General features: G+C 41.3%; 1 protein-coding gene across 4 annotated transcripts in view; it reads right to left on the bottom strand.

Annotated features, from left to right (window-relative positions):
- Positions 1 to 18,262, bottom strand: part of ARHGEF28 (Rho guanine nucleotide exchange factor 28) — a 319,351-nt gene that overhangs the window by 33,777 nt on the left and 267,312 nt on the right. For 3 of the 4 annotated variants that reach the window (XM_017527640.2, XM_017527638.2, XM_017527641.2), the window contains 7 exons: positions 17,572 to 17,750; positions 16,518 to 16,609; positions 15,192 to 15,374; positions 11,072 to 11,203; positions 7,944 to 8,044; positions 4,942 to 4,980; positions 4,800 to 4,847 (listed from right to left, as the gene is read on the bottom strand). In XM_017527640.2, the coding sequence (XP_017383129.1) occupies positions 4,800 to 4,847; positions 4,942 to 4,980; positions 7,944 to 8,044; positions 11,072 to 11,203; positions 15,192 to 15,374; positions 16,518 to 16,609; positions 17,572 to 17,750 (774 nt within the window). The remainder of the gene's footprint in view (positions 1 to 4,799; positions 4,848 to 4,941; positions 4,981 to 7,943; positions 8,045 to 11,071; positions 11,204 to 15,191; positions 15,375 to 16,517; positions 16,610 to 17,571; positions 17,751 to 18,262) is intronic. The other variant, XM_017527639.2, reaches the window with a different exon arrangement.

Here is an 18,262-nt window from a genome sequence, read left to right as displayed (position 1 = left end):
TGAATATTTTTCTGGCCTTTTTCTAACTTACATCCAAAGGCAAGATTTTTGGCATTCCAGATGGACTTGTCTACATATGTCCTACGGGCATGACCTGTGAATTTACAGAGAAAAGAAACAAAGCCCAAAAGCAGTATCATCCTCTCCCCGGGAAACATAGTTTGGTGCTGGTTGTTGCGTGAAAGTTAAGCAAGTCTCCTGAATATAAACTCAGCACATAAATTCACAGGCTGTGCATTCCTGTTCTACACCTCAGTCTCTTGCTGAGGTCTCCCTAGTCGATCATTCATGAGAACTTAAGAATCCACATAAACCTAGTAGTATCCTTTATTTGAGTCCCAAACCAGAAATTACTTGAGCTACATTGCATTAGGAAGACATAAAAATAAAAATCAACTATTTGGAGACTTTTGGTAATGTTTTTATAACGTAATGCCCAAGAATAGCAGTTAATACCATTTTTAGGAGACACGTAAGTGGCTAAAGCTAGTCTGATTACTGTTATATCTTTGTATTATAGCAGGAAGGTCATGCATAAAAAACTAAGCTGAAATTTATTTGTTTAATAGATCGCTAACAGGAGGCTGAAATGATTAAGGGAAAATAGATACTCTAAAGCCCAGAGGACATTACCAACCAGATTAAAAAAACATTTTGAGTGATGATATCTGCCTATGAAAAGTTTGGCAACATCACAGGAAATAATTACCAAGATTTGGAAGGATTCCACAAAACCAAAAAGATCTCTGTGAATGCCCTTGGAAGCTTTTAATTTTAAAAGTTCTCATTCAGAGTGCAAAGCAGTACAGAAGGGACAAATTGAAAATGGACACATACTGGGTATGTGTGTATGTTTTGACTCCATATGAGAAATCATTACTCTCCTAGGGATAAATTCACATTTTTCCTTCCTAAGAATTTTTTAAACTGTCCATATAACAGATGTTGGGAAGATGGGGATTTGACTGTAAGTTCTTTGTCAGCTCAGCAGTTTCCTATATTTTTGCAAGTTAAAGAACTAGGGTATTTTTTAAATTCATTCTTGTCTTGGAATACAACTCAAAAATGTATTCACTGGGGCCTTTTGGAAAAAAAATCATATTTTTAAATTTGGAAATTAATCTTTAAAATTTTAGACACATGAATATTTGATTAATGGCTTTTGGGAGTTGTTATAATAAAACAACGATTAGCATTCAGAATATGTATTAATTACTATAATCTTTAAAAATGAAATAATTAGCACACAACAATAAACCACTCAGGACCCTGTTGATCTGGCTAAAGAAAATTGTAGATTGTACATCACCACTTAATCCTAATAAATCCTAACGTACCAGTATACGACAAACAAAAATCCAATACTTTATATGTCAAAACTACCACAGATAATAACTCTCACGTAAGGGTTACTATGCGCTACCACGAGGTATTCTTCATGTCTATCTAACATTTGGGATAAGGCCATTGTTCTCTCTTGCATAGAGGTGGAATCTGAAGATTGTATATTCATCATCTAAATATTCATTTAAAGCTAAATGAATATCTAATCTTCACACTTAAAATTTATATCTATATTTAGGACAGTGAACAGCACTTGCTTTTCAAGTTTAGGGAATGTCCCAATTCACTCTCTTAACTTTACTTTGCTAGAATATCTGTGTCCTTTCCTTTTTGCTCTGCCTATGCCTCATTTCTAACTCTATTTTCCTGCCGTAGGGATCAAATTTCATTCTAACTGATTCAAAATTGCTTATGTAAAAACTTCAGTCACATGTAAGACATTCAGCTTCAAAAAGACAACTGGGCCATGAACAGCAATCTTTCAAAGCCCATGGCCTTGGACCAGCTCAGAAGCTTTGGTTAAGAGAATTCACTGTAGACTTTGATATTTCCCGTATTGGTTTAATCTAATGTGTTACAGAAATTGGGTCATTCAGGTGATCAGGCTTTTCTGAACCTTGAATCTACACAGGGCTCCATTCAGAGTTGAAAAGAAGAGACAAGACATTGTGACTATTTTCATCAGGCAAAACAAGCCAGATGCTCAATGTTCTCATCCCCCATGTTAATGGCTGGTGCTCAAACTGTGTCCCTTCTCAGCTGACATTTAAAAGAAAGATTTTTTGTCTTACATGATAAATTGATTTCTAAAAACATCTACCCAGAACCGCACATCTAATGTACAACACTAAAAGTAAGCCAAGAAAATGAAATTCACATAATTATTGATGAATAGCCATAATATCATTATTTTCAAATTTTTATTTTCTACCTGAAATATTTCAAAAAATAAATGGAAAAACTATTAAAACAAAAAATAAAGTTCAATGAGTTGGCCAGTTACAATATAAATACCCCAAAATCAATACCTTTATTTATATTAGCAATAACCACTGGGGACACAGAATGAAAAAAATATTTTATCCACAATAGCAGCAAAAAGACATATGAATAAACCATGAAAAAAATGTATATATATACACACACATCTGTCATACTATATGAAGACAATTACAAAGCTCTCCAGCAAATCATAAAATAAGAGATGACAGATCAATGATCTTACATAAGACAAGTAAGTGATTACGGTAAAGGTGTTGATTCTCTCCAATTTAATTCATAAATATAATGAAATTTTAATTTAATGGTGTTGGCACAAGCGATAAGAAACTTGACAGTGATTTAAAAACTTGTGGTACTGGGTGCAGTGGCTCATGCCTATAATCCCAGAACTTTGGAAGGCCAAGGCAGGTAGATCACTTCGAGCCCAGGAGTTTGAGACCAGCCTGGGCATCATGGTGAAACCCTGTCTCTACTAAATATAGAAAAACTCACCAGGCTTGGTGGCATATGCCTGTAGTCTCAGCTATTTGGAAGGCTGAGGTAGGAGGATGGCTTCAGCCTGGAAGATGGAGATTGCAGTGAGCTGAGCTGAGATTGTGCCCCTGCACTCCAGCCTGGGTAACAGAGCCAGGCCCTGTCTCAAAACAGTAAATAAAAAATAAAAGCTCGTATGGAAGAATATATAAACATGCATAGAAAAATAAATAAGACTAGCACTATCATATATTTAAATGTAATCCAAAGCTTTAACAATTCAGATGTTGGCCCTAGAGCAAGAATAAAAGGCAATAAGAGAAAGTCTAGATGGAGTCAAAGTCTAAATAAAAAAACATCAAATGCGCATGCCTTTATATTTTCTGGTGAAAACTTAGGCTTCCTTTTATTTTCTTTTAAATTCAACAAGATATGAAGCATGAATGAATAATAAACCAGTGGGGTGGGGGAATGTTTTGTCTCAGTAGTAATCAAAGAAGTACAAATAATCAGATACCCTAAACCATCTTCAAATAAAAGAGAAAAAGAAAGAAGGTTGGTTGATTTGATTATTTTAGCAATGTCTATTGAAAACCTAAAAAAAAAAATTATTTATCCTAAGGAAATAGATATGTTCAAAGAGATTCGTACACAAGGATGTTGTTAGTAATACAAAAGTGCAAACAGTAAAGGATTGAAAAAATAAACCCCATAGGCTTGAGTTTAATATACAGTCATTAGAAAGCATGCTACAGAATAATAGTTGATGACAGAGAAAGTTACACATTACGGAAGAGGGCACAGAAAACAATTCTAAAATCGGGAGCCTTGTACACAAACATGATAATTTTAATTTTTTGTAGAATCAGAAGTCATTTTTTTCATTTACTTGTATTCTCAAATTTTTCTACAAATTTTTCAACAATCCAAACATTGCATGCATTTCATTTCAGAAAGTATTTTAATGAGTGAATGAAGCAGTCGGACACACTGAGCCTCTTTCTTGTCCGCAGCCTAAGGTAGTGACCTCCAACCCTTTTGGCAGCAGGAACCAGTTTTATGGAAGATAATTTTTTTTTTTTTAATGGATGGGGTGGGGTGGGGTGGGAACAGTTTCAGGATGAAACTGTACCACTTCAGATCATCAGGCATCAGGTTCTCATAAGGAGAAGACGACCTAGATCCCTAGGTTGCATGCGCAGTTCACAATAGGGTTCGCGTTCCTATGAGAATCTAATGCCACCACTGATCTGACAGGAGGCGGAGCTCAGGCAGTACTGCTTGCTTATCCCTGGCTTACCTCCTGCTGTTTAGCCCAGACAGGTATGACTCTGCGCCCTGGGGTTTGGGGACCCCTGGCCTAAGGGATCATCCAACCATTTAATCCTAAATGCAAGCATGACTTTTACGTCTGTTTTTCCTTGAAAGACAGTAAGCTGTTTGAGGGCAGGCAGTGTGGCTCATTTGCCTTTGTGTGCTCAGCCCTCAGCATCGTCAGCACGGAGACAGGCACTGTGTGTTCAACCCTTCAACATTAATAAATTAACAAATGTCGAGTGAATGAATAAACAAAAGAGTAAAGCAACACATGAATTACTTAACTGCTCTAAAGGCTGGTGGCCACATGGAGAAGTCAAAAAAGTTTAGGTGTGAATTTAAGTTTTCACTAGAACATGTGAAGTCATGTTATACTCACCTAAGAGTTTCATTGTAAATGTCAGGCCAGATCATATTCATCAATATTTTTTAAAGATATGAACTGTTTTATGATTTCAGAGAAGAGTGACATAAAACGTAGTGATGGTGTTGCCTTTGATTGCAAAACCATGTGAGTCCAAACATCACATTTAGAAGGTTGGCATTTTCTTAACAGCATTCCCTACCTCTCACGTGTTCTCGTTTTTAAAGTCTGGGAATCATCAAAGTGAGTTGCATTAGGAGAAACATTCACAAGGTCAAAGATTAGAGGAGGTAGTTACCTGAAGGCTATACAGGAGACGGGTTAAATTTTGTATGGCTTGTATAATCTGAAAAACAAAATTGTAAATGTCAAATTCTTGAAAAAGCTTTCATTATCCACAAATAAAGGCTGGGGATACATTTAAGGTATGTGCAGCTCACCTCTGACTGTGAAGAACCTGGAATATTTCTACATTCCTCCTAAAATACACAAAAAACAAGAAAATGAATAACCATTCTACTTTTGAAAGCTGCCCTGTAGTGTTCCAAAACGTACAACCTTGGGTAAATCACTTTGCTGTCTCTAAACTTGATTACCTCATCTGTACTGACTTGGTTTCCTCCCAGAGATAAAAGCCCATAGAATTAAACGAACACTTGACAAGGAGAGCGTCCTTCCTGCAAAGTTGGTGTTTGAGATGCATGGCAATTTTCACCCAATCATTCCCTAAAACAACAGGGGATGACAGTAAGGAAGGCCTGAAAATTCAAGTGACGGAATTTACCTTGTGCAAACCACAATGTGAATTAAGTTCTCTGTGCCCAGATTGAAGTTGTCTTTTGGGCCAGGCTGACCTCTTATATTCTAGAGGCCAGATTGGAAGTTAAAGAGTATCATGTCTGGCCTTGACTCCTTTTCTCGGTGTTTGCGATTCACGATATCAAAATATACAGCAGCTGGGAAAAGAAACCAGTCTCAGACCCTGCCCACCGGAGAGTGCCGACCCTACCACAGTCAGAGACCACCAGACCAGGGGCTGTCTTAGTACAAGTACTAGCAGCAGAGGCCACGAACGAGCCACAGGAGGCCATCTATTCTTTACGGACAGGGTCTATGCCTCATTCTTTGTCTCTTTCACAGCACACATTCAAGGCACATGTGGATAGTGATGGTTTGCAGTCGCCAAAATTGAACATTTGTTATTCATTTCTTGTCTGCCTTTTCTCCCTAGGATGCAAACCAGTGAGTAGCAAGACTTTATCTGTGTACTCCATATTATAAGAATGGTGCTTGACATAGCATAAACACTCAACAAGTGAATGACTCTAAGTCGAACTTGATGGCACACCATTCAATAAATAAATATCGATCACCCACTCTAAACTCCACACCTTATGCTAGGGGAGACCATCAGATGCCCTGTCCTCAAGGGCCTACAGTCTCCTTCCTGTATGCTGCTTGCTTTCATCTGGGCACCTATAATTTTAAGCCATAAAAAGCAGCCAGCCATGGTCATGTTCTCAGGTAAGTTTGAACTTGTTAAATTCAATTAGTTTAGGTTGATGCCATGATGAGCTAGCCAGACCTCTGCTTCCCCTGCACTGGCAATTAAAGATTTCACTCTTAAGCAGCACCTCTGATAGAGAAAGGACAGAAGCTGAAAAAGGAGAGAAAACCTAAAGGCATTAGACCTGAGCCCACCCCTATGGGAGAGAACAGGCTCTAAGAACTCCCGCCCCACAGGGAGTGTTGGCATTCTCGCTGCTCTTCTGGCTCTGTCTTGGCCCATCCACACGCCACTCCTTCTGTAGTAAGACCATATGGCATAGAATTTTTATACTCTATAAAAATTAGAACCATAGAAATGAGTTGGACTGTGCTACCTGTGGTTACTTATACCCAAAAGCCACTAGGTTTGACACGACAGGAAATTTCGCGTTTTTAATGGAGTTGTTCCGCCACCTTGTGGTACATATTTAAAACTGCAGTTGGCGATTTCTCCAGTACTTCTGCATTCGGGTTAGATTTCATTTTTTTTTTTTTAATTCTTTCAGAAATTTGTTCTAACCTTACCTTTCAGAGGAAGCTAATGACAAAATACCCATTATACACCTTTTAAAGGTTTGGTTTCAAGTGATCCTTTACCAGAGTTTATTAATTTATTATTTTTTCAAAATGTTTTATTAAGAGCAGCATTTTGCAGATAGCTTAATCCAAAAAAGAACCTGGACAGTTAACCTCACTTATCTACCTGTAACTGAACTGGAATAGGAGAGGGAGCCTTTAGGGGTAGGAGCCACCCAACTTTCCATTCAAGATTAACCTATTACTGACCCATTCACTTTTTCTTTTCTATGAACACAGTTGGACACCACAAACTTCACACTTAAAAGTGAAGTCTTCACTGAAAAGAATGAAAAGCAAAAACATTTTAAGAAGCAATATTTTTGAAAGTTTACAGTCAGAAGGAGCAAAATATTACATTCTTATGCTCATTTTGGCCTGTGAAGTTTAAAAAAGAAACACTTAATCGCAGCTGTCTTTTCTCTGGATTTTAAAAAATCCTTGACTTGCTTTCTCATTCCTATGTAATATATACAAAAAGTATATAATATGTAAAATATGTTGTATATGTAAATGTATATGTAAATATATCTGATATTTGACATTTTTTCACATTGACACATATTGGCACCTAGTAATGTATCTAATTCAATTTTAGATGAAGCTAAACTCTTGGAGCTCCAGACAAGTCCGAAGAGGCCAACTAGCCACCTCCCAGAATCATATTTTATTCCTTCCCTGTTTCTGACATCTCACTTTCAGTGGATGTTAACAGGAAGTTTTATGTATTTAATTCTTAAAGAGAGAGTTAACACCTATGTATACAGCAGTAAGTAAAAAAAAGAAGCATTTAGAATCGCTGTGCCCCAACCAAAAACTGGTCAGATTAATTAAAAGTTGACCACAAAAAAGTAGGTGAAATGTGGGTGATGACAAGAAATCACCTCTGCAAGGAGAGGAGAGTCAAGGAAGGTGGAAGAAGAATAGTCCAAAGAAAAAGGTGTTTCAATTACTTTGGCGCCATCTGGTTGCAAAAGGGCCGCAGGTGCCAGAGCTGCCAAACATCGTGGGTGAGAAGCAAAGGTCTGCAGGGTGGGAAGACCAGAAGTCAGAGAGCACAGACACACATATACACGGGAGAGCTTTTAATCTTTTTAATCACTTTTCAATCATTGCTTTGTTTACACCTACATGACATTAGAAGTGCAAGCACATTTGAAGAAGAAATCAGAAAGTTTAAATATGAATATTTAAATCAATCAAGAACAATTCAGAAAAGCGCCTTTGTCCCACCCACTGCCATGACAGACCAGAACCTGGGGCTATTTTATTATCTACAGTAACCGCTGCCACTGACTAACAAATCAGTTCACAATACCTTCTCCCCTGCATCAGAGACGGCCAAGTCGGTTACCACACCCTGGATCCCGGGATCCACATCCGAACAGCCTCTTCCTTCTCTCCCTCCTGTGACTAGTGCTGGAAGCACGCCATCGGGACAGAAACAGAAAGGACAGTGTCAAACATCAGCCAGCCGACCGGGTTCTTCTGTGCATGGCTGACACATGTTTCAAAACAAGAAACGTCACAAAATAACACATATGGAGTATTCTTAGATGAGGTGCTTGCATGAGCACGGAGCAATGCGAGCAGCCCCTGCCCGCATGGGGCTTGCACGCTAATAGACAGCAAGTGACAAACGGCACAGATTACTGCCCTCTTTGTACTTTTGTTTCTTGTGCTGCCATGTCTGTGTGTTGTCTGTCGTACAGAGGGTGGATTCTACATCTCACTCTTACTGAATAGGAAAAGCCTCCTGGGAAGGGTGAAATTTAAAACAGGTGCTGTAGAACAAAAGCAAGGTCTCTTGGCAGACTCAAGGCTATAAAAAGTCTCCCCTGCGACCAGAGCAAGAGCAGCAGACAATAAACAAGGTTTAGAAGGAAGGAGGAGTCCAAAGCAGGAGGAAGACATCTTTCTAGGAAGGTGGAGATGGCTAATCCTTCAAGATCTCACAGTCATACAAACTAAGAACCTGTCCCTATCTCTGAATAACTTACTTTTTAACAATTTCCAAATGTGTTTTTTCTCATGTCTTGTTTATGCTTTAAATTTACAAATACTATATAACCTATTAAAACATAGAAACTAGCCCAGAAATATTTTTAATTACCAAGCACAGATTTCACTTCATCCATTAAATATTTGTTGGCAGGATTTTGTTTATTTCTTTACCTGTGTGAACTCAGTTAAAACTTAAACTGTGCCCACCTTGCACTGATTAAAACCAGAATTTCAAAGCCCAAAACACAGTGTTTTATTAGAACCATGTCGAATCAGGACCCTGACAAAATCAATATTCACTTTGTAACACTGTTTGTATAATTTCTTATTGTGTCATCTTGAAACTTTATTTCTAATAGAGGAAATGCTTTTTTCTTTAAATTAATAAAAATACTTATGTCTTTGGGAAATGAGAGTCCTCCAGGATTCCAAAGGCCTCTTCTAATACAAAGAAGTTTTTGTCTAAACAGAAACTGCTTCAGATGAGATCACCTGAAAACAAGTCTATTTTGTTCAAGCTGATCAGCACTTGTTCACTTATAGTGAAGGGACATTATGTAGGTTTCTCTGTCATTGGAAAAATGGTTCTGCTGTAGGGTACTATCCCTAGCTCTTAAAGAGTGGCCAAAGGCATCACTAAAGAATTTGCCATTCTGTTTCTCACTCCCTCATAGAAATTAGGAAAAGCAAATGGGAAAGAAGCTGATGACAAGGCAGAAGAATGAAATACAGATCAGGTCCCTGTCCCCGTATCCAATTTCAGGGGGGGACGAGAGGGTCCCCAGTGGACAGAACTTCCCTAGAAGCAGATGATACTCATCATGTATACCGAAGACTGAAAATAGAGGGCCCTGCTTGGCTTATAACCGCAGACAGACATGAGCCTGATTCAGAAGAGCTGAGTTCTCAGTCACTTGCAGAACCAACCCGTTCAGTTATAGATGTAGACTTTCATTTCCAGGGATAACCTTGTGCCTTTAACAACTTTATAAAGAGAATCAGACTCACAGCACCATGTTCCAGTCTAACCCAGAACTGAAGAGGCCTTGGGATCCAGGACCCCACTAGCCTGCTTCTCTACTTCCTCTACCTGACTCCTGGCATCAGACTTCTCTAAAGAGCCTCTCAATGTTCTAGCAAATGCCATGGGTGTCCCTTTGAAACTCTCCCCAGTCGTAACAGATGTGGATACAGACGGGGAGACCTTCACTGCCTGGCCCGCGGGGAGGAAGGCACGGCTGCGGGCTCGGACAGCTGCGGAGCTGAGCGGAGCCTCTCCAGCTGTCCCTGGGGCGAGGCTGAGAGCAGCAGATCCCCGTGCTTATTTTTAGACAGAGCCTCCTCAATGGCATAATGAGGCTCTTCTTTTAAAAGGAAATCACCGAGGGCAGTACAACTCCCCTGATGAATCTGGGCTGTGTCAAAATGAAAAACATATGTGCGCATTCCGAAAATAGAAACCTGGGATTAGATAAAGCAGAACTTGAGAGAGGAAAATAATTAGTGGTACTGGTGTTTAAAAAAGGAAAAAAGAAGTATAGAATTAAAACACTATACTGCATTTATATATCTTAATCAAGGGATGTTGCCAAAGAAATTCTGAGTTCAATTTAATCTTCCAGTCTCTAACTACTAGAGACACTGTATCCATTTTATCTCATACACATAAGACCTTATGGAAGTGAGGTTGTTACTACCTGTACAGTATAAAAAATATCCTCTTTATGCTCTTATCTTAGAGACTTTTATGGAACTAAGCAGCCAACAACTACACATATAACAGGAGAGCTAGGTTCTGGGAAATTACCTAAACCAGATCTCTACATTCTATTTTTTTATATTTAAAAGGTACTGAAACAGTGTTTTAATAAATGAATTGTGACATGAACTAAAGTGTAGGATGGCACAGATCAAGAATTTTCTGGCACTTCTGCTTTAACCATACCACCAAACTCCGGGTGTGAGAGAGAGAAAAGAAAGGGGCGGGGGAGGCGGAAGGAGCTGTGTGTGTCTGGTTTTCTGAGTCGTTTTCTCCGTGGATGCACGTGAGATTAGGTTTAAGGGCTTGTTCGCTAATTGACTGCAGGGACTCCTTTTTAAAAAGCCAGAAAAGTTAAAAAGTTCTTTCAAAACTGTATTCAATAAATCATATCAGAAATGAGGCAGAGCAGGGGTTGGGGAAGGTCAGCGCTCAGCTGGAAAACAGAGCAGTGTAACTCACCAACTCCTCTTTAGGTCCTCAGACTTGAAACACCAGTGTCATTATAACACGCATATGATAGTCATTTAGGCTAGCATATTTATTCTCAGTTTTTTTCTCACTTAAAAAAATATGACAAATCCCCTTCAAACAGAGACAGTCTCTGCCTTTATTTTATGTGGCCACTGTCAGCTCCAGGGGCTGTGCTCAGGCTCACTGCCAAGGCCTGCATTTTCACTTACAGGCAGTCGGCAATCCTGGTGCGTCCTGAGAACCGAGCGTGTCCGTCAACACAGGGTCTCCACAACTGTCCTCGCCTGACTGACTCCCATCACCCATCTGTGAGGCCTTCACTGCAGCTTGTAGGCTCTCAGCTAAGACAAAGAAAAACAAAAATAAGTCTGAAAAACAAAGCTAGGTATATATTTAATCTAGACCAGGAGCTGGCAAATTGCATTTGGTCTGTCCCTGCTTTTGTATGACCCAGGGGCTAAAAATGATTTTTTTCTTTTTTTTGAGACAGAATCTCTCTCACTCTGTCACCCAAGCTGGAAGGCAGTGATGCGATTTCATCTCACTGCAACCTCCGCTCCCCCGGGTTCAAGTGATTCTCCTGCCTCAGTCTCCTGAGTAACTGGGATTACAGGTGCACGCCACCATGCCTGGCTGTTTTTGTATTTTTAGTAGAGATTGGGGCTTCACCATGTTGGTCAGGCTGGTCTCAAATTCTTGACCTGTGATCCATCTGCCTCGGCCTCCCAAAGTGCTGGGATTGCAGGCATGAGCCACCGCACTTAGCCAATTTTTACATTTTTAAAGGTTGTCAAAACATGAAAAATGCCTGTGCACACACATACACATGCACACACACACAGCTGCGTCCCAGAGACTATGTGATTTACAAAACCTAAAATCTGGCCCTCTGTAGGAAAAGTTTACAGACCTGTCATCTACACCAATACTTTTAGCATCATTTTACAATAGAGAATTAACTCAATAAAAAGCTATAAACCCATGGTATAAAAATATCTCAAATGCAACTTTTAGCAAATTAGTATGCCTAAAAACTTCCTGTCATTCAGTTAATTTAAATATACCAGACATTAAAATTTTAAAACTTGTTACTCAGAAATATTAGCTATTGCTCAAAAGAGTATTTCCCTACACTTGTCTTTAGAAAGACAGATTCCCAACCTTTGCTCTGGACTTACTGGATTTGATTTTCTGGAGGAGAAAGTAGGATATGTAGTTTAAACAAGTGCCTGTTCTAGGGGCTAGAGGGCACTTGACAACTAAGAGGGGCGTTCACAGATTGCAGGAGGAAAGAGACAAACACAACCTGCTAGACTGCAGAGAAGCATGTGATCAGCACTCACCTCTGTCGGCATTATTAGAACATTGTAAGTGCTACTGCAGCATGGAGGAGGAACAGCATTCTAGTAGGGTTCGGAATATGTTTTTACAGGAGGTGAAAACTGAGCAGGACCTGGAAGTCTGGATGGATTTCAAGAGGCAGAGACAGAAGACAAGAAAGGAAGGAGGAAAAGCCTCCCGGCAGAGTGGAGTCTCAGGGAGACTATTCAAGGTGCACTACTGAGCTGGCTCTTTGTCAGATGATAACTACCTCACCAGGATAAGAACTCCTGCTCTATCTTTTGGCTGCAGTTGGGGCTGGGTGGTTAGTGATCCAGGGTGGATTATCCCACTGCACCTCATGCAGCACAACCATTGCTCTGAGTTCTAAGCAGCTGGTCCACTGCTGCTTCCTGGCACCTCTGTTACAGTGTGCCAGAGGGATGGAAGCAGATGGGCATACAACCCAGGTTTAGTCAAAGTGTTGGTGGGGGAGAAAATTAAAGCCACTCGCTGATATTGAGAGTGGGTGATTTATTTGATCAAGGCTTTATCAAAGATAATGGGGGGGGTCACTGGTTCTTGTCAACCCATTTGGAAGTTTCTTGGGGCTTTATTTCTAAAATACATCTTGACTCGGTCTACTTTTCTCTGCTTCCATCGTCAATGGCGCTGGTCTAGACCAAGGCTCATCTCAACTTCTGTGATTACTTCCTAACAGATCTCTAGGCAGATTTGTTTCCCTCCAGTCTCCTGTCCATTCAGCAGCTAGTGTTCTAAGACATAAATCAGATCACTCCATACCCGTGATTAAAAGCTTCCAATGCCTTGCCGTCCTATTTGGAATAACATCCTCTTTTGTAATTATTGAAATATGGCCTACCATGATCTGATCCCAGCCTGCCTGACCCATACCACCTCATCTAATGGAGACCCCCAACATCTGCCACCCTGGCCTTCTTGCTTTCCTTGAACATGTGAAGCTCATTGCAGCCTCAGGGGCTTTGCATTTCCTTCTCTCTGCCCAGGGATCATCCTCCCCAAGCTCTCAGACAGCTGGCTTCTCATTTCTCAACCCTCATCTCGAAGAGAGGTCTTTAGGCTAACCTCTTTGATGCTCCTTCACCTTATCACAATCCCATTATCTTTAGGATAGATAACTATGTGAAGTTATCTTTTCTCCTAGAGTATTGTCTGTCTTTCCCCACTAGAAGTTTTACAAAAGTATTACTGACTCCCTAGCACCAGCAACCATGCACAGGTAGATGCTCCATGGATATGTGATAAACAGATGGATGTGGGGGGGGTCTATCCATGAATCCTACTTCAGACCTCTACGCCGTTCTCAAGATCTCAGTTTCCTCAACTGGGAAACTGAGGCTGATTCTAAAATGGCTGATTCTAAGATTTCTAAATTCTCTTCCAGAGCTAATATTCTGAGATTCTAAACCAGAGGCTGGCAAACATTTTCTGCAAAGAACCAGTTAATAGTTTAGGTTTTGTGGACTAAATACTCTGTCAAAACTGCTCATCTCTGCCACTGTAGAAAAAAAAAAGTAGCCACGGTCAACACAAACAAGCAGATGTGGCTGTATTCCCGTAAAACTAAACTTAACGAAAGCAGGTGGTGGGATGCGTGTACTCCGTGGTCTGTAATTTTCCAGCCCTTCTTCTGCACAACAGCATTTACTGCTACTCTCTCAGGAGGTGGCTGGTTTATCTCCCAAGCCCTTTGTCCCACTGTCACTTCCAGACCTTTATCTCCACCTCTCCCTTCAACTCCTTTCTGCCTTGAAGCTCCTGGCCTCAGGTTACACGCCCACTACCACTGCTTGCTGCCTTTCCTCTGCAGACCTTCAGCCACACGCATGCCTTCCCTGAATGAGCTAGCACACACCGCACAAGTTCTCCCCCTCCCTCTAATGCTAATCCTGCCAAAATTATCAGTAATTTCAATTCTATGAACTTAGTCCTTCCACCACCCTGGCCTCTCATCCTCCGGACTTTCTCATCTCCAATGACCTTGCCCTTCACCCGACCTCGGCCACCATCTCTCAGTGTTATTACCAACATCTGCACTTTTCCCCCTTAAGTCTGTTCTCCCCACAGCAGGCAGGGGATCCTTTCAAACCACAAGTCAAGTCACTCCTCCACTCAAAACTGTCTAATGCTCCCCATTCCACTCTGGATGAGATCCCAACTCCTTCTCTCCAGCCATGCAACCTGAGACCCAGTGAACCCTGGACTTGCCTGCACTGCTCACCCCACCCTCTCTTCCTTCTGCCTGTGCTGTCCCCTGCCTGCTCCTCAGGTGAGCCTGGCGATTCCCTGCCCCAGGACCTTTGTGCCCACCGTCTCCTATGCCTGGAAGACTCTCTCCCCAGATATCACTTGGCTTTCTTCCTTCATGTCCACTTACCTATCGTTATATCAAAGGGGCTGTCCCTGACCACCCTATCTAAAATAGAGCCACCCCAAATCATCACCCCCTTTCTCCCTTATCCTGCTTATTTTTCTTCATAGCATTTGAGACAATCTGGCATATTTATTTCTTTATATTTGGCTGTTTCTAGAATATAAGTTCCAGCCAAGTAAGGACCTTGTCTTTTTCTGCTGTATCTTCAACATCAAGACTATAGTGCACGGCACATAGTAGGTGTTTAATAAACATTTTCTGGGCTGGGCACAGTGGCTCATGCCTGTAATTCCACCACTTTGGGAGGCTGAGGCGGGTAGATCACCTGAGGTTGGGAGTTCAAGACCAGCCTGACCAACATGGAGAAACCCCGTCTCTACTAAAAATACAAAATTAGACAAGCATGATGGTACATGCCTGTAATCCCAGCTACTTGAGAGACTGAGGCAGGAGAATCACTTGAACCTGGGAGGCGAAGGTTGTGGTGAGCCAAGATTGTGCCAGTGCACTCCAGCCTGGGCAACAAGAGCAAAACTCCATCTCAAAACAAATTTTTTAACATGTTAACCCAAACCCTTCTCAAAGCAACTTACCTTCCTTCAGTGCTGCTGCCAGTAATGAGGCTGCCTGGGGAGGCTCGCCTGCGTCAGGTTTAATAAGGAGGTGAGGCTCTAGATGGACGTCCTCAAATCCGCTCAGTTCTCCAAGTTCAGCATAGATATGCAGCTTCTCCTCCAAATACGCACAAATTTGCTGGTCTTGGTTAGTGAGTATTTCTATGAAATAGTATTTACCATAGGAGGTTATTACTAACATGAATACAACCACTAATGTGAGAGTCCATGAAAGAGATGTTGCTAATTAGCAAGCAGTGTGACCTACAAGAGAAAGCCCAGGTGAAGACTGGGGTAGATGCAGCTTTCAGGCCTGACTATGCCACTGAGTGACTGTGGCCTCCAGCCAGTGAACAATTTTCTCAGCTTCCATTGTCTTTTCTGTAAATAAGGTCCCTTTCTCAGCCTTGTAGTTCCAGAAAATTTGCAAAACCCTTCTTTGTTTATGCAGGCTGTTTTCTATTAAGACTAAACATTAAGCTTGGGAATGAAAATTGAGGCTGCACCGTCCATGAGGAGTGAATGCCCACCAGGGTAAGCAATACAAATGCCTGGAACTGCGCAGGCTTCAGCCAGCTGTGGTCAAAACCAAAGACACTGGTTTATGTTTTTGTTTCTAAACATCCAATTTCTTTGCCCATCTTTGCATGCATCATTGTCCTCAGGTTTCAGCATGTCACAGAATTCTTAAAGCTCAAAGGGATCTTAACTAGCATTGAATCCAGTAATTCTGTCTTCTCTGTGCTTCAAAGTCACCTTGGGAGAGCTAAGAACCCCAAAGTCTATATCCCACCTGCCACAGATTCAGATTCAACTGGTGAAGGGTGAGGCCCAGGCATCAGTATTTTTAAAGACCTCTCAACTGATTGCAATGTCAAACTGGAGTTGAGAATCACTGAGCTAGTCTAACTTCCTTCCTTCACAGACTTGGAAACTGGGGACCAGATCGATCGGGTTCCTTGTCCAAAGCCATTGACATGACAGTGCTGAGACCTAAAATTAAACCATGAGACAATAATTCCAACATTCATCTGCCCCACACTGCCCACAGCTATTGCTTTGTATATGTTATGTGCATTTCTTACATCCATTGTCATCACTAAGGTGGAAGTGAAGGGAATGTCATCTTGTTTGAGCATTTCTAGTGTCAGTTTTTGGTTTTCAGTTTTGCTCGGGAGGGTGGTCCAGGGGGCCTCAGGTACACAGGATGAATTATGTAGTTATAACCTCGTGTTCATGACACTTGGGCTTTCCCAACACCCAGGAAAACACCACGACCAGGAATCATAGGTGCCTGCACTGTACCTTGACATTGCTGAATTTTGGCCACTCTGGCTTCAGCTTTCCTCCTCTCTTCGTCAGATTCACTTGTCCTTCCCCCTTTTTCTTCAGGGCAACTTTAAAAGACAATAGTCAAGAGACACAACTGAAACTAAATGCAAGTATCTGTAGATCCATTAGAAAAACATGGGAACTTGGCAATAGATTTATTCATAAAGGAGAAAATTTCAGCATTAAGGGAATACATCATGCCCCCTGGTCAGAGACTTGGTTTTCTTGAGGATACAAAGAATCTTACATAACATTACATGGCTCTGAAAATCAGCAGTGTAGGATGACTCAAATATTCCAGTGAACACAAATATACACTCAAACACACACACACATGATGGCAATAAAGTATAAGGATTGCAGGGGATAGAAGTGGGGTGCCAGATCAGATGGGGTGCAGTGGAGGTGGAGAAATTTTATATAACTTCAGGATCTAACTCATCAAATTGCTATTGAGAATGATCACCCCCACCCTTGTGCTCCCAATTATTAAAAGTGTCCTTGCACAAGTAATGAGGAATAAATTGACTTAGAATACTTAGATCCAACAATTCAGAAACATTTATTGAATGATTTCTCAGCACTAGGCACACAGAGAAACATAAGACATGACCCCTGCCCTCAAGGAGCTTCCAATCTAATTAAACACACATATATGTACATAAAAAAGATAATAGCTACAAGGCATTCTATAAGAAGCATCGAGTAAATGCTTTAGTGAGCAGGTGTTAAAGAATTTCAGGTAAAGAAGAGATCACCAGGACTGAAGAGGTCCTCATGGAGGAGGGGAGGCCCGAGCTGCATCAGAGCCCAGCAGGGCGCAGACGGGCAGAGGGAGGTGCAGGCATTACATGCAGGGAGGCGCAGAGGAGAAAGCTGCAGATGGGGGACTATCGCAGGCAGGTGCAGGGGGCAGGGAGCAGACCATTCTGGCAGAGGCAAAGTTTTCATGCAGGAAGACATGGTTAGAATGTTTTCCCCAACTGAGAAGTCTGTTCCATAGATTACGGATGGAAGGAAACGTTACCTTTCTACAGCCTGCTGGATCCGTCTCATCCAGTTATTGCGTTCCTCCTTAGAATTGGTGTGAATTTCATACATCTCAGGACCAGCAGACGAAGCACTGATCAGAAACATTCCTCTCTCCTCATTAGCAACTTCTCTAGCAATAAGCTTTTGAAGGGAAATAACTGATGGCTTCTGATCCTACATAAAATAGGAAGGTGAGCAGATGAAACAGCATCCCAGCTAAAGTAAGGCTCCCATAAAACATGAACTAAAGGAAGCAACAGTATTAGGTAAACCTTTCTCCACTTCCAATCTTTTCAAAAGAGCTGTAGAAATTGATATGATCTCCAATGGAGACGGTATGGAGAAGAGAGGATGGAAAAAGAGGATTTATGAAAATGTTTGTCCTTAAGAATTGGTTTAGGCCAGATGTGATGGCTCATGTCTGTAACCCCAGCACTTTGGGAGGCCAAGGCAGGCAAATCACTCGAGGTCAGGAGTTCAAGACCAACTCGGCCAATGTGGTGAAACTGTACTAAATGTGGCGAAACTGTACTAAAAATACAAAAATTAGCCAGGTGTGGTGGTGTGCACTACAGTCCCAGCTACTTGAGAGGCTGAGGCAAGAGAATTGCTTGAACCTGGGAGGTGGAGGTTGCAGTGAGTGCACTCCAGCTTGTGCAACAGAGTGAGACCCTGTCTCAAAAAAA

The sequence above is a fragment of the Cebus imitator genome, unplaced genomic scaffold (genome assembly GCF_001604975.1).
Source record: "Cebus imitator isolate Cc_AM_T3 unplaced genomic scaffold, Cebus_imitator-1.0 Scaffold50, whole genome shotgun sequence".
Classification (NCBI taxonomy): Eukaryota; Metazoa; Chordata; class Mammalia; order Primates; family Cebidae; genus Cebus; species Cebus imitator.
This window is presented reverse-complemented; position numbering and strand designations above follow the sequence as displayed.